Source organism: Ictidomys tridecemlineatus, chromosome 1 (genome assembly GCF_052094955.1).
Source record: "Ictidomys tridecemlineatus isolate mIctTri1 chromosome 1, mIctTri1.hap1, whole genome shotgun sequence".
Taxonomy (NCBI): Eukaryota; Metazoa; Chordata; class Mammalia; order Rodentia; family Sciuridae; genus Ictidomys; species Ictidomys tridecemlineatus.
This window is the reverse complement of record NC_135477.1, coordinates 31,761,814-31,787,105: the sequence shown is the minus strand read 5'-3', so window position 1 is coordinate 31,787,105 and position 25,292 is coordinate 31,761,814. Positions and strand designations below refer to the sequence as shown.

Below are 25,292 nucleotides of genomic sequence, written 5' to 3'. Positions count from 1 at the left end.
GTCCATCTTAATGGGTTTCATTGATATTTCCATGCACACATCCAGGGTGTGTTGATTAAATGCAGTTTGTTCTTATCAACCCTTCTCCTATTCATTTGGCAGCCTCTATTAATTATGATTCTACTATCAGGTCAATTTTCTTTAGCTTCCACACATGAGAAAACATGAAGTCCTTATCTTTCTGTGTCCAGTTATTTCACTGAATAAAATGTCTTCCCTCATTCCATCTATTGTGCTGCAAAGGACACTATTTCATTCTGTTTTATGGCTGGATAATATTAGAATGTGTATTTATATAGGCCCTCTAGTCACTTCACAGATTATTTCTTTTGCCGAGAAGAAACTTTTTAATTTGAGTCCATCCCATTTATTGATTCTTGATTTTAATTCTTCTGCCAAAGGAATCTTATTAAGAAAATTGGGGCCTAATCCCACCTGATGGAGATTAGGATCTACTTTTCCTTCTATTAGATTCAGGGTCTCTGGTTTAATTCCTAGGTCCTTTGAGTTGAGTTTTGTACATGGTGAGAGATAGGGGTTTAATTTCATTTTGTTGCATATGGATTTCCAGTTTTCCCAGCACCATTTGTTGAAGAGGCTATCTTTTCTTCAATGAATATTTTTGGTGCCTTTGTCTAATATAAGATAATTATAATTTTGTGAGTTAGTCTCTTGTGTCCTCTATTCTGTACCAGTGGTCTACCAGTCTGTTTTGGTTCTAATATTATGCTGTTTTTGTTACTATTGCTCTATAGTATAGTTTAAGGTCTGATATAGCAATGCCACCTGCTTCACTCTTCCTGCTAAGGATTGTTTTAGGTATTCTAGATCTCTTATTTTTCCAGATGAATTTTATGATTGCCTTTTCTATTTCTATGAGGAATGTCATTGGGATTTTAATTGGAATCGCATTAAATCTGTATAGTGCTTTTGGTGGTATGGTAATTTTGATAATATTAATTCTGACTATCCAAGAGCAAGATAGATCTATCCATCTTCTAAGATCTTCATTGATTTCTTTCTTTAGGGTTCTGTAATTTTCCTTATATAGATCTTTTACCTCTCTCATTGATTCCCAAGTACTTAATTTTTTTGACACTATTGTAAATAGTTTTCCTTATTACCCTTTCTGAGGATTTGTCATTGATATACAGAAATGCATTTGATTTATGGGTTTTAATATTATAACCTGCTACTTTGCTGAATTCATTTACTAGTTCTAAAAGTTTTCTGGTAGAACTTTTTGGGTCTTCTAGGTGTAGAATCATCTCATCAGAAAATAGTGCCAATTTGAGTTCTTCTTTTCCTATGTGTATCCCTTTAATTTCTTTCATCTGTCTAATTACTCTGGTCAGTGTTTCAAGAATTATGTTAAATTGAAGTGGTGAAAGAGGGCATCCCTGTCTTGTTCCAGTGTTTAGAGGGAATGCTTTCAATTTTTCTCCAAAATCTTTACTCCTCACAGATAGAACACTAATCTCTAGGGTATATAAAGAACTCAAAAAACTAAGCACCAAAAAAACCCAAATAACCCAATCAATAAAAGGGCCAAGGACCTGAACAGACACTTCTCAGAAGATGATGTACAATCAGTCAGCAAATATATGAAAAAATGTTCATTATCGCTAGCAATTAGAGAAATGCATATCAAAACTACTCTAAGATTTCATTTCACTCCAGTCAGAATGGCAAATATTATGAATACAAACATTAATAAATGTTGGCGAGGATGTCGGGAAAAAAGGTACACTCATAGACTGCTGGTGGGACTGCAAATTGGTGCAGCCAATATGGAAAGCAGTATGGAGATTTCTTGGAAAATTGGGAATGGAACCACCGGTTGACTCAGATATCCCTCTCCTTGCTCTATCCCCAAAGGATAACTACAGGGACACAGCCACATCAATGTTTATAGCAGCATAATTCACAATAGCTGAACTATGGAACCAACCAAGATGCCCTTCAGTAGATGAATTGATAAAAAACTGTGGCATATATACATAATGGATTATTACTCAGCAATAAAAGAGACTAAAATCATAGCATTTGCAGGTAAATGGATGGAGTTGGAGAAAATAATGCTAAGTGATGTTAGCCAATCCCAAAAAACCAAATGACAAATGTTTTCTCTGATATAAGGAGACAGATTCATAGTGGGGTAGGGAGAGGAGGTGTGGGAGTAATAGATGAACTCTAGATAGGGCATAGTGGTAGGAGAGGAAAGGAGAGGGTGGGAGGTTACAAATGATGGTGGAATGTCATGGACATTATTATCCAAAGGACATGTATAAAGACATGAATTGGTGTGAATATACTTTGTATACAACCAGAATATGAAAAATTAAGCTCTATATGTCTAATAAGAATTGTAATGCATTCAGCTGTCATATAAAAATAAAAAATTAATAAAAAAGAATGTGTATATATGCCACATTTTCCTTATCTATTCATCTGTCAGTGGGCATCTAAATTGATTTCTTTCTAGTTTTTGCAGATAGTCCCATAATAAACATGGGCATGTGATAAACATCTCTTCATATGCTGATTTCATTTCCTTTGATATTTACTCAAAGGTGAAATTTTACAGCAGTACATTTTACAGCACTAGATCAATTATTTTTTTGGTTTGTGTTTTGAGAAACCTCTATACTGTTCTCTGTAATGACCTTACTAATTTTAATTCTTATACACTTAATCACTAGTGTATAAGAAGTGAATTTCTCCTTGTGGGGAAGGGTACAAGATGCAGGGAAGGTAGTTCCTAGACTCAGGTCTACCACGAGCAGTCTCTGTATCCTTGTCCTATCCTGGACACTGCATCTCCAACTGTATGTTTCAAAACGTATATACAAGTCATGGAATATACTGAATTCCTCAAAGTCATAGATTCCAAATTGGCCTGAAGTGTGTCAATTTAGCATGACGAGTAATTTTCTTGCACAAAATTATTAGCTTAAGTATTTCTCAATCATAACAGCACATGAAAATATTTGTTCTTTCTTTTTCTACTAGCTGATAACTGGACAACAACCTAGTACATTTAAATCATAATCTCCAGGGTGCTTTCTAGAAAAGAAGAAATCAATATTTTCTGTTTTATCTGTTATTGGAAGAAAGACTCCTCGAGAGAGATGAAAGTCCACCCAGCTTACTGTTTGTTTTTGTGTCAAAGAGTTACATATTGGATTAGCAGGAGACCATAAAAGTTTGTATAGCAAGGTCACAGTTATCTCAGTAGGAAGAGAAGACTCCAATGGATCCAGTGGTGGCCCTGGTTCTTGGTGTCTCCTGTCTGCTTCTCCTCTCAGTCTGGAGACACAGATCAGGGAGGGGGGAGCTCCCTCCTGGCCCCACTCCTCTCCCAATTATTGGAAATATTCTGCAGATAGATGTTAAGGACATCAGCAAATCCTTAAGGCATGTAAGTATGCTTTGTGCTTCTTCAGTGGCTTGTGAAGGCAAGTCAGTTGACTGCTGTTTTTAAAGATAGTATATTTCTGGAGGCACACTATTTTACCTTGATGTCATGTGCCGCATTAATGCAGTGTTTTATTCAGAATTGTCCTGAATATAGAACTTCTCTGCAGACTCAACAACTTATGCCTGAAAGCAAAGAAATAGCATAAGGATTTCTGCAATAGCATGAGATTGGATACAGCAAAAGGAATGAAAATAACACAATGAATCAGTGTCCAATTGATGATATCAGAATCTTTTGGTTGCTGCAGAAATTCTTTGCCTGGGGTTGGAAATATAGAAGGATGGAAGAAATGGTTCTTCCAGTGGATGTTCATGTCATGGTTCTGCCTCTGCAGTGCCTACTTTGTTTTGGTAACAGCCGAGGACTCCAAACATGGCTGAGCATTAGGATCAAGTGTGGTGATTGAAAAACACCACTTTCTAGTGGTCTTAGAGACCTTAGGTCTGTCAGCATCTCTCTGGAAAGAGCTTTGCAGGTGATTCGGAGCAGTCTGCTGGGTATAGCTTTGAAGGTGGGCACTGGGGTGTGATCAAGTGCTGGAGCATCAAATGTTGATTCAGTGACGATCCAATTTTGTTTTCTTTTCTTAGCTATGGAACCCTGAAAATGAATTTGGAATTCACTGATCTCATTTTCTTTATTAATGAAACATGGCAAATAAGACTGCTGAATGCCTTATGTGAAGATTGATTTTAATCCATGTAGGAAAAGCCTTGAAATTGTATGGCACATCAGAAGCCATCCATCAATGGCAGCTATCATGATAATTTATACATGAAATTCAGAAATATGTCCATCTCCATGTGGTAGAATAAAACCATAAAAATAATATTAGCCAGAATCAGCATGATATCTGGTTCAGGTAGTGAGTTGATTTGCTAATATTTGCATTTTCTTTCCCATTTCCAGTTGTCAAAAGTCTATGGCCCTGTGTTCACCCTGTATTTGGGCATGAAGCCCATTGTGGTGTTGCATGGATATGAAGCTGTGAAGGAAGCCCTGGTTGATCATGGGGAGGAATTTGCTGGAAGAGACTCTATCCCAATTTTAAAAAGAAGAAAGAAAAACATTGGTAAGTGCACGTGCATGTGTGTGTTGTGCAGTGGTCATTGGGATGAGCAGCGTGAAGAAAAGAGACCAGAATGGCTCCTGAGGCAGAGCTTGGCCATCCCTGTGGTGTCCCCTAGTAGCTTCCCTGCCTTGTTGGGTCTCCCTTCTAATCTCTTTCCTCTACTGGTAGGTATCGTTTTTAGCAATGGAAAGACATGGAAGGAGATAAGACGCTTTTCCCTCATGACCCTGAGAAATTTTGGGATGGGGAAGAGAAGCATTGAGGACCGTGTTCAAGAGGAAGCCCGCTGCCTTGTGGAGGAGTTGAGGAAAACCAATGGTGGGTGCCTGTTTGTGTCACTGACCTTAACAGAGTGCCCTCTTCTCTAGTGACTTTCTTGGAAGCATTTCAGTTGAGTGAGAGCTCTCATGATGGGCCTTGGTTGTGACCCCATGTGGGACAGGGATGGTTTTAAAAAGGGACAGGACATGTTTATTTATCAGTGTTTCCTGGGTAGTGATGTGCTTTGGCCTGCAGTTGGGGAGTAAAAGTTCTTTTGATCTGTTTCTGTTCTGAATATTTTTATTTTTCTTTCCAATCAGAAATTATGAACTTATTATGTGAATATTTTTTTCTTCTCTGAAGAGTTAAGGAGCAGTGTTTTTCCTTAGTGTAAATGAGGGCAACGTATTCCATATTATGCCAGTAGAAAACACTTGGTAAGTGATGGGGAGGCAGTGACTCCACCACTCCTTCACGGAATCCCAGCTCTTTGCCATCTGCTTTCCTTATGTTGGATGGTACTTGTGTGAGCAGCATCACCAACATGGCTCAGGATTTCTTCCAGGTCCAGGCTGCAGCTTTGTCCAGTCATGGTGTAATGTATGCTTTTAATTGATTAGCTTTATCTCCATAAAATTCTCATCAATTATTTCTCCAATTTTTTAATTGATTAGCTTTATCTCCATAAAATTCTCATTCTAAATGCAGAATGATTTTTTTTATATAAATAATCACAAACTACATCTTATTACCCATATTTAGTGTTTTGATTCACATACTTTGGTTAAATATCTGTTTTCATATAAATCTACAAAGAACACAGACATTTATAAAATGGTTTCTTTCACTAGATTTTGAAGACTATCAGTGTCTCCTTACATAGTCTCTCCTAATAGAATGTTAACTCTGTTTTCAGTTTTCCATTTGTTCCTTCACCTGTTCATTGGATTTGGTGTTAGAAATTATGGCCCTTATTTTCCTCCTACTGCCAACTCTACTCACCTGTGAAGTGTCTGTCATCATGAATGTGATTATCAGCTTGGATACCAAATGACCTTGTTTTCACATTTTCTGTTTCAAATAAAATAAAAAAAAGATTAAAAATTCAATTTTACCAGTTCACAACACACATGTATACACACTCCAAATTTCCAAGACTCTGCAAGTTACCTTCCACCTCCATGGCTGAAAATATCACATTTCTAAAAGCTTAGAGCCCTGCAATATTTAAAATACTTGCACACAGCATCTAACAGAAACTTTTTCTATTTTTCAAATGCCCTCCTATTTTTTCAAAGTGGCCTTTATTCTTGTCTTCCTTATTTAAGGTCCACAGGTATGAATTTGTGAGCTCATACATATAAATTGGTACCTATTATTTGATTATAGCAATTTATCTTACAGATTCCCCACATAAAGGAACACTTCCTATACTTTTGATTTCATTTCCTGTAAAATAATATACTTAATGTATGAGATGGACAGATTTCAAAATGATTAAAATATACCATTCTTTTCTTTCTTTTTTAATTTTGATAGACCTTTATTTTATGTATTTATGTGCAGTTCTGAGAATAGAACCCCGTGCCTCACACATGCTAGGTAAGCGCTCTACCACTGAGCCACAGTATAATTCATTTTTTAAACTTTTAAATGAGAAATAATATGTATCTATTAGTTTTGCATTTTTGATTGCCTTACCTGGGGCTTATATTTTGAATATAAAAAAGTTTTTTTTATTTTATCGAAGAAATCTAATCCACTTATTGATATTATTCTTTCTTCTCAAAGATCACACACATTTTGCTTTTCTCATTTTTTCCTCTATATGCCTGAACTCACCCACAATCTCACTTTAGTTCCTCTCTACTGGTTCAACACAGAATACTTTCTTCCATTCATTAAACATAAAAAAGTTTCCAGTCTCACAGCATAGCCTCCTTCTGTATCTCATTGCTGTGTTTTCTATAGGCTTTACAGACAGGTGTGATTATGTTCTGAATACTTGAATTATTATGTTTAAGATGGTCTTTTGTCTTTAAAGATTAGCCCTTGAGTATGGTAGGGCAGTGACTTGAAAGGCTGAGACAGGATGGTGGCTAGTTCAAGGCCAGCCTCAGCAAGTTAGGGAGACCCTAAGAAACTTAGCACGACCGTGTCTAAAAATATAAAAGAAAAAAGGATTGGGGACATAGTTCAGTGCTAAAGTGCCCTTGGGTGCAATACTCAGTCCAGAAAACCCCAAGCGCTAAAGAGGTGTAAGGAAAAGCAGTGGATGTGAACTAAGTATTGTAAACTCCATTATTTAACATGTTAGATTTTCAGGGCCTACTCAGAATTAGGTAAAAGTGATTCTTTGTTCTTTTTGGTACTGAAGATTGAACTTGGGGCACTTTACCAGTGAGCCATATCTCCAGCCCCTTTTATGTTTTACTTTGAAACAGGGTCTTGCTAATTCTTAGGGCCTTGTTAAGTCCTTAGAGCCTCACTAAGTTGCTGAGGCTGGCCTCAAACTTGCAATCCTCCTCCCTCATCTTTCAACAGCTCTGGGATCACAGGCATGTGCCATTGCACTTGGCAATTCTTTGTTTTCATGCATGTGAACATTTTGCTGTCAGTTGCTCTATATATAATATATTGTTTAAAATGTGTACATTGTATATACCTGGGTTTCTGCTCTGGATGCTGGACTTGTTAAGTAGAAAGTTAAGTCTTTTTTAATATTTATTTTTTAGTTTTATGTGGACAAAATATCTTTATTTTATCTTTATGTGGTGCTGAGCATCGAACCCAGTGCCTCTTAAATGCTAAGCGAACACTCTACTATGGAGCCACAACCCCAGCCCCAGAAAGATATGTGTTTATCTTCCCAAATAGCAGAATGTTGCAGTATAAAGTGTATAAGTCAAGGCAGTGGATATGAGCTGAGTATATTAAACTCATTTATTTAGGTATCGAGGCTGTCACGGCCAATTTTAAAGATATTTTAAAATCATTTCCAATTCTTTTTTATTGAAATATTTTTATTAATTTTTAATTTTTTGATAGTTGTCCTTTTAAGTTATACATGATCATAGGATGTATTTTGACTCATTTCCAATTCTTTAGGCTCACCCTGTGATCCCACCTTCATCCTGGGCTGTGCTCCTTGCAATGTGATCTGCTCCATTATTTTCAAGAACCGGTTTGACTACCAAGATCCAGATTTTCTCACTTTGATGAACAAGATAAATGAAAACGTCAGGATTCTGAGCTCTGCATGGGCGCAAGTGAGGCCAAGATCCATTCTGCCTTAGAAACACTTTAGTCTTTTTTCTTCAGACACATCCAAAATAGTATATGGTGCTTGAGGTGATGTGATTGCTTGGATTGTACCTTCTTGCCTAGAGCCATGGAGCAAATATCTGGGAAAGGTTTTGAATTCTTTATTTGGCATGCAGGAATATGAAGGTGCACGTATAGAGCTGGGTTTTAGCCCACTCCAGTGAGTGGATATTTCTTTACATATGAAAAGCGTTGTTTTTGTAAGGCTCTTGGTGACTGCCCAAGGGATGACCATGTCACTCAGTGGACATCCTAGGACTTTTTGAAAGCTCCCATTGCCCACAAGGCCCGCCCATCAATCAACACTTGGAGGACTTTTCATCCAAACATGTGGCAGGAATATCTCAATTCAGAAAAAGTATATTTCCTGAAAGTAAAGAGAATAATAGGGACAATGAAACTTTGAGGAATCACTGAGTGGGGTAGGGGTTTCGATGTGCAGCTGCTGTCCTAGCTAAAAAGATCACTGGGTGAGGAGAGACTGCTCTAGAGGACAGTTGAGCTCCATGTATTTTTGGGCCACCTCATTCCACATCTGAAGCTGGTTGACAGAAATAAAAAGCAGGGACTAGTGTTGTGTTCTAAATCAATGTTCCCCATATCCCTTAATGTCTTTTGTTATCTATGAAATGTGAATCACATTAACTCATGCTGTCATATTTCATGTTTTGGGGAAAATTGATGTAGTAAAGAAGAGAAGTTGTATAAAATTAAGTTTTAGAATTAAGAAGTTTTTAAATTTCAGGAATGATTATCACTTGTGATGCTCTGGTAAGAAAATTCTCCCATAAATCATTCTATAAGAATGATTGAATTATATAATTTTCAGTAACAATGACACCTCAAGATAGACCCAAATTTTATTTACAAATAGAGCAATAAGTTCTTATGAGAACCGGCAACATGTCACCTATGTGTTAATTAAGTACTTTTTATAAATATATTATTGTTTTCTCTTATAGGTCTACAATAATTTCCCTGCTCTCATTGATTATCTGCCAGGGCGTCATCACATTTTATTCAAAAATATTGATTATATTATAAATTATATTTTGGAGAAAGTGAAAGAACATGAAGAATCCCTGGATGTTAATGATCCTCGAGACTTCATTGACTGTTTCCTGATAAAAATGGCTCAGGTACAGTGTTGCCATCAGCCTAGTTTTTTGATTCCTTGATCATGTTGTGGTTTGCTGAACCCCTTTAAATTTGTAGAAATGTTACATGATCAGGACAATAGTGATTCTGAAGCACTTTGGTGACCCAGTGTATCATGAATCTCCATGAAGCGTCACAGAAAACATGCAATTATTAAATAATTAGAATATGCTGACTCTATTCTTTAGATAAAAATCTATGTGAGTAGAAAGAATGCACACCTAGGTATTTAAGAGAGTTAATAAATACACAAATTGTTAGTTAGACTGACTCAAAGAAAGAAGAGATGACACAAATTAATAATGAAACAAAAGGAAGGTTATGGCTGCCAAAGAGACAACTTCCAATCAAGTTATGACATATAAAATACCATGCCATGACATGAGGATGGAGTTCATCACTGCACAGGTTTTGGGACATGGAAAGGAGCAGCTTACAGGTACACCACCTGCATGTTCTGTGGACTGAAGCAGACCTTGACATGTGCAGCGTGGACAGCAGAGCAAATTGCAGATGGGTTGAGTCTTGTAGGTGGTGGTGTGGGCAAGAGTAGGTTCAGAGACGAGAGAGGCCTTGTTGAATGCAGCTTTAAGTGAAGTCACATATAACACATAGTTAGAGATGGTGTCTGTCAAGGACCCTGCAAGTAGGAATGGTTTGTCACTGCAGCATGCGTTAAAAGGTTATTTATTCCCATTGAATTTCCTTGGCACCCTGATCAGTTGTCTATAAATGTGAGGCTTTGTATGTGAACTCTCATGCTGCTCCATGATGGGTATGTCCACCCTGTGCCAGGAGGTTCACTATCCTGATGTCTTGTCCTCTTCGGTGTTCCTGTGTTTCATCTTTTGCAATAGGAAAGTGAGTTCTCCAACTGTGTTGTTGGTGTTCAGGACTTTTAGGCAATTCTAGGTCCCTTGAATTTTCATATCAATTTCAAGATGAGATAGTCAGTTTCAGCAAAAACTCAGTGTGGCATTCTGAAATGAATTTCAATAAATTTGTATCTCTTCATTGTCATTTAGAAAATTGAGATGAAATTCACATACCATACAGTGAACCTTCTTGAAGTTAACTTTATTGGTATTTATAGCATTTACTGTGTTCTGTGATTGTATATGTCTCCAGTTTCAAAACCTCTTCATTTTTTTCTCAAAAGTATATGCACCATGAAATGAACACACCCCTCTTCCACACCCCTGTACTCTGATTTCTGTCTGCATGGATGTGCCTACCATGGATAAATAATGAAAGACCTTGTGGCACATGCAACCTTTTGTTTCTGGCTTCTTTTATTCTATATAATACATTGGAGACTCATCTAAGTTGTAGCAAGTATCACCATTTTGCTCTTTTGTGTGGCTGAGTGCTTATGTTTTTTATTGGTGTACATACTATGATTTAAAATTTTTGATAGAATTCACCAGTATATTACAAAAATCCGCCTTTCTTTTGGGGGGCATATGATTACAAACTGTCTATCTTAAGTTGTTGCAGTTGATCATGTTTTGCATACTGACCTTGAATCAGTGTCTGTAATTTGTGTTTCTATTAAATTTTCCTGTTATTCAGATTATCTTATTTGCTGTTGTACAGTAATTTAAGGTAATCTCTTGTTGCCATATTTATTTGTGTAAAATCAGTAGTTTCCTGCTGTCATGTCTGAATTTAGTGGTTGGTGTCTTCTCTTTATTTGTGCTTAGTCCAGCTAATGATTTGGGACATTTGCCTACAGTTTCTGAGAAGCAGTATTTGGTTTGAGTGAGTGTTCAGCTGTTTTCCCACTCTGTTTTTCATTTCTTTTTTTTCTCCTCTCACAATCACATTGCCTTTCTAAGAGGTAATGAAGCTGTGTTTTACGTTTCTTTAGGCTTTGCATTCAGCCTGCTCTTATCTTCCTAGTCCCAGGTTGAGCTCTTGTCTTCCCTTTCATTGTAAGTTCTGCCCCTCTAAGTTTCCCACTAAGAATTGTTTTTTTTTTTGCTTCCTGTCAGCGTTTTGCTGTATAGTATTTTGTTTCCTTTGCATCTAGTTTTCCTAGTGATTTCCTACTGATTCCCTCCTTAACCCATTAGTTGTAGAAGAGCATATTGTGTAATGGAAGATTTCCCTTCTCTCCTTGAATTCTAGTTGCATTCTATTGTGATCAGGGAAGATCCTTTCTATGATTTTGTGTTTTTAAAATTTATGGAGAATTGTGTATGTCCTACCACCTGGACTGTCCAGAATAGAAGGGTTTATATTCTCTTGAGAAGAATGCATATTTTTCTAGTTTCTCTTCCTTTGTCAATGTTTACCTCATACATGTTGAGCTCTATTGATGGATGGATATGCATGTGCACAATAGTATTACATATTTTTGATAATGTCTTAACTGATCAACATTTTTCTATTGAAACGTTTAAATTTCCTCTCTTTTTCTTTGTTTTTAATTTTTTTTCTTATTATTTACCATGTGGTTTTCTCTTAACATGGTCAATGTTAATAGTCCAGGTTGAGTTGATTCTAAGCTTCAAATTGCATAGAGATAGTCTACTCCCATGCAAACTCATCTCTTTTTTTCTTGTTATTAGTCACAATCTATATCTTTATATAGTTTCCCAGTTTTAAAACACAGTTTTTTTGCATATTTCTTTATTATAGAAACTCAAAGAACTACATAGAAATCAAAGAGTATCAGAGCATATTTTCTATTAAACCATGTAGTTATTATTAATAATGATAATTATTTCTTAATATGACCTTGGTTTATTATCTATTGTTCTTTTGCTTTTTATTTTCTCCCATATTTTATTGTTGCATAATGTTGTATTTAATGGTGGGATTCATTTTTTCATATATGCACATGCACACAGTATAACATTATGATTTGGCCAATAACATTCCCCAGTATTTCCCTTTTTCCTCCCCTCTTCCCTCCCCATGATCACTTTCCTCTACTCTACTGATATCCCTTCCATTTTCATGAGATCCCACCACAACATTTTTTTCCTTTTTCCCATGTAGCTTTCACATATGACTGAAAACACATGACACTCAATTCTCTGATGCTGTATATGAGAAAAGCAATTTCTGCATGTTTTTATTGTCTATTTGCATGGTATTTCCGTCTTTGCACATTCAGCTTGTGGATGTCTTTGCCTATAATTTGAATCTCTTGCAAATCATATATAATTTGATCTTTCTGGAAAAATCCCTTCTGGCCACCTATGTGTTTTAATTAGGGGAATTGAGACCATTTACACTCAATGTTATTGTATAGAGTTGATTATTCATTGCTGGCATTTTGCTTTATTTATAATGTTTAATTTAGTCCTTTTCCTCATTTGCTTAGCTGTTCTTTAAATGACATTTATTCTTTTGTGAGACTTGGATTTGTTTTTGATTTTTTTGTATAGTATTTCTTTCTGTATTTTCACTAGTAACAGCTTAGTAGTCATTAATTTTTTTAGTTTCTGCTTATCTCAGAACGTTTTTGTTCTGCTAAAATTCTGCTGGATAGTTTCGCTAAATGTAGCAATATTGGTTGACTGTTATTTTCTTTCAGGCATTTGGAATACATCATTCCAAGTCCTTCTGTATTTTAGAGTGTGACCTCCGAAATTAAAAGTAACTCTAATTCCCTTTCTTCTAAATGTGACATGAATTTTTTTTCTTGAGTGTTTAAAAATTCTATCCTTGGTTTGTATGATAGGTCTTTTCATTATAATGTTTTGTGGAGAGTTTCTTTTTTCAATCTTGTATATTTTGGTTTCTGAATGTATCCTGTGTCTTGATGGCCATCTTGCTCTCTGCATTTGGAAAAATTTCTGTTATTATGTACCTGAAAAGGCTATCAATTCCACTAGCCCACAGTTCTCACTCCTCTTCAATTCTAATGATTCTTAAATTTGGTTTCTTAGTGTTGTTCCAGAGTTTTTGTATATTCTGATGATGGCTACTTCTTTTCTTTTCTTTAACAATGTTTGAATTTTCAAGACTGACCATTTTTTCAGCATCTCTCTTCAGCATCATTTACTCTACAGAGAGACAGCAGGCACCAATTTTAGTACTGTCTGCTTTTGCTTTGATTGTTGCTATGTTTGTTTCCCTCTTTATTGAGAGATGATGGTAATCTCAGGGAAGTAGAAATTCATGGGATATAAATTCTGCTGCTGAACTAAACCTGATGATGAAAAGGGCACCTTCCTGTACACATAAATTACCAGAGTTCATCTCTAGTTTATTACAATAAATAGAAGAGAAAAACCAGTAATAGCCCTAAGTAGGAACGGCTAATGGTGGGCCTTTAAGTCTCATTCATGGAAATTCATTTCTAAAGCAAAAGCAGTGAATTAACATAAAGTTTGTTTATATCCCAACTATGAGTGGGTCTCAATCTTCAGAAGTCCAGGACACTTTGGCAGGATAAGACTGTGCTTTAAAAAGGCCTACACATAAGAGTGGTAAAGAAATCCACTTGAACAGATGGATACAACACAGGAATACAAGATATATGAAAATACAAGGTAACACAAAGTTTATAATTCACTAGCTACTGACCCAAAAGATACTGAAGTGGATGAAATATTTAATAAATAAATAAAATGAATGGTTATAATATGGTCAGTCAATATGAAGAAAACGTAGAAAAGCAGCTATGTGAATTAAGGAAGTCAGTAGAGGATGTGAATGAAAAATTTGTGAAATTTATTGTTGAGGATTGGAATTTACCATTGCAATTGGTTGATTCATTAAGCAAGAACATTTTTCTGTTATAGCAAAGGCTGAATAGCATCATGAAGCCTTTAGAAATTCATTTACTTGATAGTTATTCCAAATAATTTTTGTAAAATCTATATTTATGGAGACAATCAATCACATTTCTGTTATGTCAGAAGCAGTAAAAGAAGGCTGATGGTGATTTCCCTAAGTCCTGTGATCCAATAAGTAAACCAGAAGAAATCATTGTTTAAATTCTTCATGTATTGCCAGTGGGGATGTCACTGAAGCCCATAATGTTTGAAGCAGTGGCCAGGCTCAGTGTGGACCATCAACAATCAAAAGATGCAACACTGATTATTGGAGGAACCTGTTCCTAGTTTTGGTGAGGAACAAGCAGACTGCACAGAAACACACTACACTATGCCCACAACTGTTTGTCCCAGAATTGGGGAATAGGGAGTGTCAGCTTCTATTTGAAATGCAAATTTACTGTAATTTTTCAGACACTTTCCTTATCAACTATTGCTGGATGGTGAAGATCTTTGCCTAGACTCCACAGCTCCCTAGAAGTTACTATAAATGGGTTACGTGAGGTTGACAGTTGCTTTCTTGGAAATGCCCGTTCCAGGATGTTCTGATCTATGATGTTTGTGACATCACTAAGTAATGCTTCCAGAACAATGTTAATATTTGATTGTGTAGCATGGAATGTGTGCCCATTTATTTAGTTTTAAAAGAATTTTCTAGGGACTGGAGCTATAGCTCAGTGGTAGAGCATCTGCCTTGCACATGTGAGGCACTGGGTTCGATCCTCTGAACCATATAAAAATAAATAAAGATATAGAAAAAAATAAAAATGAAAATAAGTATTATAAAAGAAATTTTATATGGTTTATATAAACAAGGCTAATTGTGATTGCATATGTGTCTATAAAAAGTAACTCTCCAAATTCATTTTAGGTGATAGAAACATTAACATTGGTTTTAGAGCACACCGGTTAACATTGGTCTATGACTGATAACTTGAGACTTACTTGATGAACTTTGACTTGACAGGCTCAATATGAAGTAGGTATTTCCAAGACATATACTGAGTTTGGTTACCCAGTATGTGTGTTGAAAGAGATTAGTTTGTTTTGATGGTGTTAATTACATATGTGAAGCATAACACAGCCACATAGAGATTATGAATTACTATGGTGGTCCTGAAACTACCTGTCAAATAATGTATTTTTTATAATGATGATCCCCTTTACTCAGTATTTAAACAGCTATAATGTTTTCAATTCATTTTCATAGTCTTTTCAGTCCAAAACTTTATCCTTGGTTTCTCATTACCCCTGCGCTGTCATATATCTAATATCATTTGGACAATTAATGTCTCAACTTCTTGTCTTTATGGTTAGGTGTCTTTTCAATTAATGCATTCTTATTCTTGTCCCCTAGAGCATTATATCTGTTCTCTCCTTTGTTCATTACATTAGAGCTGGCCCATCCTGTCTAGATGAACCTGTTCTCTTTCTCTCTGATAACTTCTTGGATTTGCTGCCATGATGTTCTCATACTTGTAGTTCATAAAAATTGTGGGTTCTATTGAGACGTTTTCAATTTTTGACAGAAAAGAACTGAAAACTCCTGTTCAGATTTATAACATCTACCACGATGTAGTACTCATTCACCTACTTTCTGTAATACAAATAAAAAACCTTTCATTTTTGACTCCCTATTTAAGATTGAGGCTTTCACTTTTATGATTAAGCCTCCACGTCCAAGGTGAGAGCCACCGGACATGCTCCTTCTGCTTTGGGGAAACAAACATGTTACACAGCTCATGGATCACACTGCAAAGAATCTCAGGTAGGAAATAGAGTGTAGGAAATGAAGTTTGGGTCAAGGAATATACCGTCCCTGCCACGACAAACAGTTATTGCATGTTTCAGGGTCTGTGCTGGCCAACTTTACAACATTATGAATTAATGTGGTTCACTGTATTTTCATCCATTGGCAAATGACATGACATGTAACAGTATCAAATCATTCCTAGGAAAAGGACAATCAAGGGTTGGAGTATACGTATGAAAACTTGGTATATGCTGCCTCTGATTTGTTTAATGCTGGCACAGAGTCAACAAGTACAACACTGAGACATGCTCTCCTGCTCCTGCTGAAGCACCCACAGGTCACAGGTATGAAACAGATGACAAGCAAGTGAACTGAGAGAGATGTTGGGAAGAAGTGCTTGGTCCTCACTTGTTTGTCTTAGAGAAGCTTCACTGTTTAGTTTTCTCTGCCACCAAGTGTGATCAGGAGGAGGGCTGAGAAAGTGAAGAGAGCATGGCAGTAGGAGAGGCAGTGGAACCCTGGTGCAGAGTCTGCATTTCATTGGAGGTGATTCGTGGTGGCAGAGCCAGCATCCACAGGCATGGGAATGTCTCCTGTTTGTATCCCCAAATTCCACTTGGTTCAGCAGATAAAGACTTGAAGATGCCTCTCCTCATTCTGCTAATTCTAATTCTGGGGTAGGGAAAAGGAAACTCCTTCTTGAAGCCTTGGTGGAAATCCTAGAATGTAATGAAGCTTCCTGATATGATTCCTCACTTGGAAGTATTCTATTCATGTATACATGTCAGAAAGGTAGTTTAATTTTGGCAGATCTGTTCCTAATTTTTTAATTCATCATTTCAACAGACTGCTTCCATAAAACTTGTGTTTCATGGAGTAAGAACTTTCTTGAGAGATGGTCAAAAATATTATGTTTTATCAATACCACTTAAAAATCACCTTTAAAGGAATTTTGTTCCTGCAGTAGCAATAAGCATACTTTTTTTGAGTCTTGTGTGAGGATTCCACTAAAAAGATGGCAACACATTTATTTGTTAGACTTATTCTCTTTCAAGCAACAGAGGACGGGAACAATAAACACTTTATATACTCTTCACCAAGTTTCTAAATCATAGAAGGCAGATTCAAGGATGGTGATGGAATCTAAAAGGAGGATGGTCTTGTAACCTGAATATTAGAAGAGGAAAATTTATGAAGAAAGAAAAGCAAACTCTGTTCTTAAAATTCCAACAAGATTCTCTTGTTTGGAAATAACAGGAATCAATGAAGGGAGAGTGAGGTTGAAAAGGGAGGCTTTTCTGCTCAGGCAAATCCCTTGTCAGCTAATAGCATTAAACCATTTTTTTTCACATCTTCACTTATGAGGTGACAAATATTTTCTTTGCAGGCAAAGAATTGCAAGGGAACATACTGAGCCTGAGAATTCATTTCCTAAGGGACCTTATGTAGTGGCAAAGAAAGATTCAGGTGTGGGGCTGAAAGGAAGCTTTTGGAGAATCCGAGCTCTTCCTTCAACATCAGAAAAGTCATGTGCTCTCAAGGGAGGGAAGAACTGTGGCGTAAAGACTTTCATATTTTGCATCTTAGTAGAAAATTCTTCCAATCATCCATCAGAGAGAGTGAAATAAAAGCATCCACCCAAAACACAGTGTTTTAGCATTGCATATCACAAGGGATGAAGAATTCATTAAAACATTCAGAGAAATATCCCATGACTTATGTGAAACACCAGGGCAGCACCATGATTCTTACAAGTAACTAATATCTTGTTATTTCATAGAATAGGTGTATTTCAGACCTGCACATTTGCGAAAATATTATACCATTACCCCTATATCTCAGAAAATTACTGGAGAATGTTGCATCTAAATGTCTATAAGTCAGGAAGCCATGGGCTCCAGGAATGGGATGAGAGTGTTGGGGAGACTGCTGGGTGCTGGACCTGGGAAGCAGCCTTCAGCATGAAGGTGGATGATGCAGATGACAGGAGAGAACTCAGGAGCAAAAGGGATGTAAGGAATAGTCTGAGGTTTCCTACAGCTAGACAATGATTCCTGCAGTATAAAACATCTACCTGAGCATCTTGAATAATCCTAACTCAAAATTGGAAAGTGATGAGCTCACATAGAGCAACTGGGAGAAGACCAAGAAAGCACCAATAATGTAACATAATCATAATTTCATATAACAGATAGTATGTGTATATATCAGAAGGTCGTACCTCATGGATGTTGATATAAGCAAAAACTACAGTCTAATATATCCTCGTGAATAGAGTCTGGTGGGCAATCGTGTGTGTGTGTATGTGTGTGTCCTTTCCCAATTTTGTGCTTAACTCATTGAGTTATGCAAACTCTCATTTCCACATACCTGGAAATCATTAAGTGTTGTGTAATAATGCACACACAAGAAATAGAGAATCATTATTTGAATATGACTTTAAATTTCAGAACAAAGTGATAGAGTGCTGAGTGTCTGTGGCTAAGATGTGGGAGGATAGAGCTGGGATTGGGCTCATTTGTAGAGCGCTTGCCTGACATATGTAAGGTACTGGGTTTGATTCTCTGCACCACATATAAATAAATGAATAAAATAAAGGTCATTCAACAACTAAAAAAATATTTAAAAAATGATGTGGGAATATGATGGGAGTTCCACTGCAAATTCCTCTCATACAAAACCTTCATACATATATATATCAATCTATTGTACTTTATATTAAACATATATTATTTTCATGTAAATTTAGTATTTAATTTCCATTTTCTTTCTACCAGAACTGTAAATCCTTGATGTGTATATATTCTGTTAAATTTTTTGTAAATATTATTTAGTTCTACTTATATTAATTCTTTGGGATGCTAATTTATAAGTATGGTCCTATTTTTTATTTTATTTACTTTCTTTGCTCCTATTTACTGTAAAATGTAGTTTAATGAAGTGTGTGTGTGTGTGTGTGTGTGTGTATGTGTGTGTGAATATAAATGATATTCCCAGAGGCACTAATTATATATGTAAGTGTGCCTCTGGGCATATCATTTATATTCATAATGCTGTTGGGACCTCTTTGTCCTGCTTCTCATGATACTCAGTTACTATGACAAACGTGCCCTTTCTCTCCTATCCCCTCATTTCTTTTTTGTGTCTTAACAGCTAAAGTCCAGGAAGAGATTCAGTGTGTGATTGGCAGACACCGCAGCCCCTGCATGCAGGACAGAAGCCGCATGCCCTACACAGATGCTGTGTTGTATGAGATCCAGAGATACATTGATCTCCTTCCAGTCAACCTGCCCCATGCAGTGACTTGTGATGTTAAATTCAGAAATTACCTCATTCCCAAGGTAAGCTTGTTTGTTCTGGGCTGCGCCTCAGTGTTCTTCCTGGTCCCAAATCCATAGCAGGATTGTAATTCTCTAACACACAGGATGAGACAAGTTGCAAAACATTTGGCTACTTAATGACCTGTGTGCAGTTTCTAGTTTGGGTATAAAGCTTTCTAAGGGGTGGCTGTATCTGGCCATGTGAGACTTCCAAATTGGTTTTACATTTTAAACATTGTTTTTGCCATTATTAAATGTCTACATTTCCATACCAAGGTTAAAAATTTCGTGTTAAAGGGTGTGGTGGCTTGTGTAGCTTAGGAGGTTGAGGCAGGAGGAGTGCAGGTTCTAAGCCAGTCTTGGCAATTTAGCAAGGCTCTAAGTAAGTTAGATAGACCCTGACTCAAAATATAAAATAAAAAATGGCTGGGGATGTAGCTCAGTAGTTAAGTAGTGCTGCATTCAATTTCTGATTAAAAAACTAGTTTGTTAATTCCCCAAGAGATTTCTTAGGTTTTCCTCATGAGAACAATAAACCTATAGACAAATTAAGTAAGAATTGATATCTTGATCTGTTGATTCTTTAAATTCATGATTATATTCTCAATTTATTTTTGCTTCATTTAATATTCTCAGTCATGTTTTTTTCAGTTCAGTGGCTCATAAATATTTTGTTATTTTTTTCCTGTAAAATGAATATTTTTGTCCATGCTATGTCGTTTAAACACATCATGGCTCTTCTTTCTAACATCATTGTGATGATGTTACATCTAGTAAACTTAATAACTTTCCTAGTAATTGCCAATGGTTTGTCTGAGACACATTTGAAATGTCAGTGTTTTTTATCCTCTTATCTGAATCTATTTGATGTATTTCCTGTTTTTATATCATTAAATTGTCTTTATTGCATTACTGCCCTTTATAGGATACTTCATCACATTGAACAGAACACATGATTGCAGTCATTCTTTTTTTATTTCTTATCTACAGGAATGGTTAGAGGCTTACTATCTCATTGCAGAGAAGGTTGTTTTACATACAATGTGGTAGATGTTCTTTTTCAAATGAGGGAAATTTTCTTCTCTTAATTTCATATAAACTTTGGTCAAGAATGTGTGTACACAAATTGATTTTCAGCATCTGGGAGATACATTATATGATATTGGATGGATTTTCTGCAGTAAATATACAAATTGCAAATACATACACAGAGCTGGATTTGACCTATCACATGTTTTCATGACTTCAGTGCTTATAACAGATTTTTTGTCAATAATTTTTCCTTCAAAAATTTCTTAGATATTAGATATCAACATGGTCCTAGCTGCCTAAAAATATGTGAGAAATGTTCCTTGATGTAGGTATGTTTCTTCCTTCTGATGGCCACTTTGTCATATGCTTGAAATGCCAAATCTGTTTTGGTGAGGAACCAGGTATCACATGGGGAAAAATGTAAAATTTCAGAGCTTATATTCTTCCAGAAAGGGTTAATTTCTTTCCCATAAATGGAAAGAAGGTTGTAACACTTCCTTCCCTCATCTTTAGTAGGACAGCATATGAACATAATCACATTGTGCTATTCCTTTTCCTCTCTGTCTCCCATTTATGGAATCCATCTTTCTATCATCTATCTATCTATCTATCTATCTATCTATCTATCTGTCTGTCTGTCTGTCTGTCTGTCTGTCTATCTATCTATCCATCCATCCACACAGGGGATCAAATAAGAACCTTGCACACACCAGGCAACGTTCTACCACTGGGCCTCATTTCCAGCATCCACATCTGAAGTCTTGAGATGATTTTTATCTGTGAAGTGCTAACATTCTTTCTACCACGTTTTCTGTGATCATCCAGAAAACCTACTTGCTGTTACAGAGTAGATTTTAAAATTTGAGATCAGAAAATATCACTATTATATTTAAAATAATATAAATAAGAATTGTCTTTTCATTGGAAAAATCTGGTAAGATTCATTAAGTTGCACCTATAAAGGCTGTCCTAGGGAGAAGACTGATGGCTTCAGGTGAAGGAAGGTCATGGGGCTTGCTCTTGTATTTAGTGTAAGGATTAGGACCTGAATTACTCTCTTTCTAGCAGAGGAACAAAGAGGAGATGGTGTTTATTTCTTATTGGGATGAGAGGATAAAATTAATGAAGGTTGATTGCCTCCTTATGTGCAACTAAATGGGAAATAGACTGAAGAGTCAGGCATTGTCAGTCCTCCTTATCCAATGCGTCTGCTTTGTGGACCTCCTTGATGATCCCATTCAGCTCACTGAATGGCAGGTTATGATATGGCTGGTATCTTTGAAGTTTATAGAACTGTAGCCTCAAGAGAATGATCCATTTATGCTCTTCTTCTTGAAACAGTCTGGTATAGAATTTTTCAATCCTTGGTTGCCATTTTCCAATTAGATAAATTATTTTTCTTCCATAGGCTGAAATCAATGATGTCAGTGGAGATAACACTCTAATAGGAGTTGACTAACTTCTTTTGTAATTGTCTACAGCCAATATGGACTTTGCAGGATACCAGGATTCTGTTGACATTGTAACATGGAAGCAGTTATAGGCAATCTATAGAGCATTCTATAGCACATGACCAAGTTCAATATTATGGAAACTGAAATAATAATTTCACAAATATTTTTTTATGTAAAAGTATTCTTCTTTTTCTTTCAATTTAAACATTCTTTGCTCACTGGTTATATGAAAACACACGGCAGGCTGCATTTTGTGGACTTTGTTGTTCAACCCTCTTATGAGACACATTGTTCCAGTCGACTTTCTATAATCATATGAGGTCAATTTGTAGATTTCTGTCCTATCTGAAGAGAATTTGCAAAAACCAGTTCTCAAAGATTTGCCCTTGTCTTTTTGTAAAAGTTGTGTTGTTTAGCTCTTCGTTAATTGACCAATTTTTCTTTTACCTTTTGCTTGGTGGTATTGTTCTGCTTCATTTTCTTTATTTGTGAATTTCCATATGTTCAAACAACTTTTTCTAAACATATATCCACCATCATCTTAAGGAAACCTTGTCATATATCACAACTTTAATTATACTTAAAGGAAGAATTTTAAAATCACATTGATACATGATTTTATTTATTTATTTATTTTTTTGGTGCTGGGGATTGAACCCAGGGCCTTGTGCATGGGAGTGAAATGCTTTTATGTTTTTTTTTGAAATATCAGGGGATTAAATTTTTCCCACTGGTATATTTTTTTAAAAAAATTGGAATCTAAATAAAATTTAGAAGTGTATTTATACTTTAATATCTGTCCATTAAGCTATTTACTTATAGACTGGTGCCTCAAGTCATTTCAAGAATGATGATTTTTCTCCTACACAGTAGTCATTGCATTTATACTCAGACATCATTCACACTATAATACTAACAGAGGCCTATGTTTAAATTAGCCCATTAATTTTACAATCTCCTTGTAGATTTTTCTTGTACAATTTAGTGTCCAGTTAAAGAACAGACATGTAATGTGATTATCTTTTCCATTTACTGTCCCGTAATCAGGGTTAGTAGTTCCCTTTCCTGTACTTGTTTGTTTCCTTTCATCGTGTTCGCCTTACCAAGGAATCCAGGACAGAAGTCAAACATTCCTGAGGCTGGCTTTGTATGGTAGTTTTCTATGGATTAGATTCTCATCGTGAATTTGGGAAGAAAACTACATAAATGTCAATGAAAGTGTCACTGAATCACATGGTGAGGTGGGAACACCTCATGTTGTAAGGGTATGGCGAAACGTTGGAGTAAGAGACCATAAGAGACTGTCTTATGTAAAAGCAGAAGGGTGGGTTTATTTGGAGACCAGTATGTTGGGGCTCCCTCTATAGCAAAGAGAGAGAGAGCCCTGAGAATAGCTTGAGCAGAGCTTATATATTTTCCATGGAGAGGGTAGGGAGGGAAGTTCATTGATGGGTCAGGGTGAGTGGGCAGTTTGCCTATAACCGAGTGAGGGAGTGCATCCTGCAGTTTGGCAGTTGGGGACAGCACATCCTGGGAACAAGATTAGCAAAGAGTTCACAGTTGGGGACAACACATCCTGGGAACAAGATTTTAACAGTGTTTTGTTAAGCATATAGAAAAACAGAGTGACAAGTACCTATTTTATTAACCTTTCATTTTTCATTTTTTCTTCTGGTTATTTTTAATTATAAAAGTGATTATTGGGGGGTGTCACCTTCTGTGTCTGCTAGTGGGGTATATTGTTGTCTGATTACCATAAGTTTGACTTGTTTAATTTGGGATTGGAGAAAGGAAATTACATGATTGAGCAAACAGGGTCCTAGAGTTAGCAACAATATAAGAATTATTAGAGGGCCGGCCAGGGCTGATAAAAGTGTAGTTAACCAGGGGGATTGTGTGAACCAAGACTCGTATCATCCTTTTTGGGCATCTTTTTCTCTCTGATGCTCTTCAAGGCGTTTTTTTAGTTTACTTATAGATTCTCTTATAATTCCAGTATGGTCGGTATAAAAACAACATTTTTCTCTCAATGTAGCACAAAGGCCCTTTTCTCTCATGAAGAGGAGATCTAATTCTCGCCTGTTCTGTAAAACAACTTCAGAGAGAGAGGTTAAAGATTCCTGCAAAGCTGTGATGGAGGTTTCTAATATCTTTAAGTTTTGGTCTATTGCTGTTTCTAATTGGGTCATTTGTTGTGTCCCATGGACCAGGGTGGTGGTCCCTGTGCCCACCCCTGCAGCAATTCCCATTCCTAATAAGATGGCTAAAGTGAGGGATACAGGTTCCCGGCGAAACCGGGTTGTATGCCTTTTTATTTGATTTTCAAATGAATCTGCGTCATGATAGAGCATTCTGGGAAACATCTGTACCATTACATAATTAATCATATCTGTTGATTATTTTATGAAAATATAAATAATGTTTAAGTATATAGAATTATATTGTTGTAGGGACGGACAAGGCAAGGCACTTAAGATAGCATTGAAGACAGGGAAACAGTTCTATTGTAATCAATTAATTTCTTGAATCCCAAGTTTAGGTAGTTTTTAGAATTTTGTATTCATTATGTAAGGGAAGGGGCTTAGAAGTTCATAGTCTGCAGAAGTTCATAAAAAGCAGTTTTTGTTTCTGTTTTTTTTTTTTTTTTCTGTTCTGGGCAAGTTAACTTTTTAAGGACATTTGGGAGGGGGAGAACTTTTTTTTTTTTCCTTGTTAGCTGTTATCATGGTGCCAAGTTGATAACTTTTTTATCTTAGAAATGTAGCCATCTCTGTGAAGCCTCAGTTCAAGGCCAGAGGCCTTGTTTATATATTTTGTGAAAAACTAGTAAGGGGGTGTCTAGCTTAGGAGTGCTGATTTTTCCAGTCAGTGGCCAAGTAGAACAGGGCAACATGAAAAGAGGAAGTTTATCTATACTGAACTCTTTTATAGGGACTCTTTTGTTGAAAGTTCTAAAGTCAGCCATAGTGAAGACTTTTGGAGAAGGTCAGTTAAGATTTTTTTGTGGGCCTGGTACAGAGGGGGAGGACAGGGAAGGCGGTGCTGAGAGCAGCTCCGTGGATCTGAGAATGAGGAAGGAGAGATGTAGAAGAATAATGGGAAAGGGGTTTGGGATTTTCTTAGCAATAAAAACTTGAGTAGTAGAACAGGTAGAGCAGAGGGGAAGACTGGAGTGAGTATCCCAAAAAGCCTGTGAGGGACTTTAAATTTTTAGTAACCTGTTTTCAGTGATGACAAAGTAATTTTAAAGGCCATTTTCATTACATTTTGGATAGTCCTGGTGGGTCCCGGTGTGGGCATTGAGAGGAGAAGAGAGGAGTGAATGGGTGGAGAGATATCTCAGTACCTGTTACTTCAGTAAGGGGGCAATGGTCTGAGAACTGGTGGAGGTTTGGGTTCCATCAGGTAGCCCCTGTATGTTTATATCTTTATGACTTACAGAAGAAGTTGGATTTTCCCCCATATAGCCATGACTGTTTGTGGTTTTGATAGTTTTTATCGTTGTAGGTGTTATAAGTAGCACCTGGTATGGTCCTTTCCAGTAGGGTTCTAGGGATGACACCTGATGTCGTCTTACATAGATGAAGTTTCCCATTTGATATCGGTGTGGAGTCCTTTCATCCCTAGGTTGGTAGGTAGTGGTT

General features: G+C 36.5%; 1 protein-coding gene across 1 annotated transcript in view; it reads left to right on the top strand.

The window, feature by feature from the left end:
- The first annotated feature begins 3,207 nt into the window (after positions 1-3,207).
- LOC101972028 (cytochrome P450 2C5) overlaps positions 3,208-25,292 on the top strand; it is a 30,522-nt gene continuing 8,437 nt past the window's right edge. The window contains exons 1-7 of the mRNA XM_013362155.4: positions 3,208-3,421; positions 4,391-4,553; positions 4,722-4,871; positions 7,923-8,083; positions 9,101-9,277; positions 16,045-16,186; positions 18,996-19,183. Coding sequence (XP_013217609.1) covers positions 3,254-3,421; positions 4,391-4,553; positions 4,722-4,871; positions 7,923-8,083; positions 9,101-9,277; positions 16,045-16,186; positions 18,996-19,183 — 1,149 coding nt within the window. The 5' untranslated portion in view covers positions 3,208-3,253. The remainder of the gene's footprint in view (positions 3,422-4,390; positions 4,554-4,721; positions 4,872-7,922; positions 8,084-9,100; positions 9,278-16,044; positions 16,187-18,995; positions 19,184-25,292) is intronic.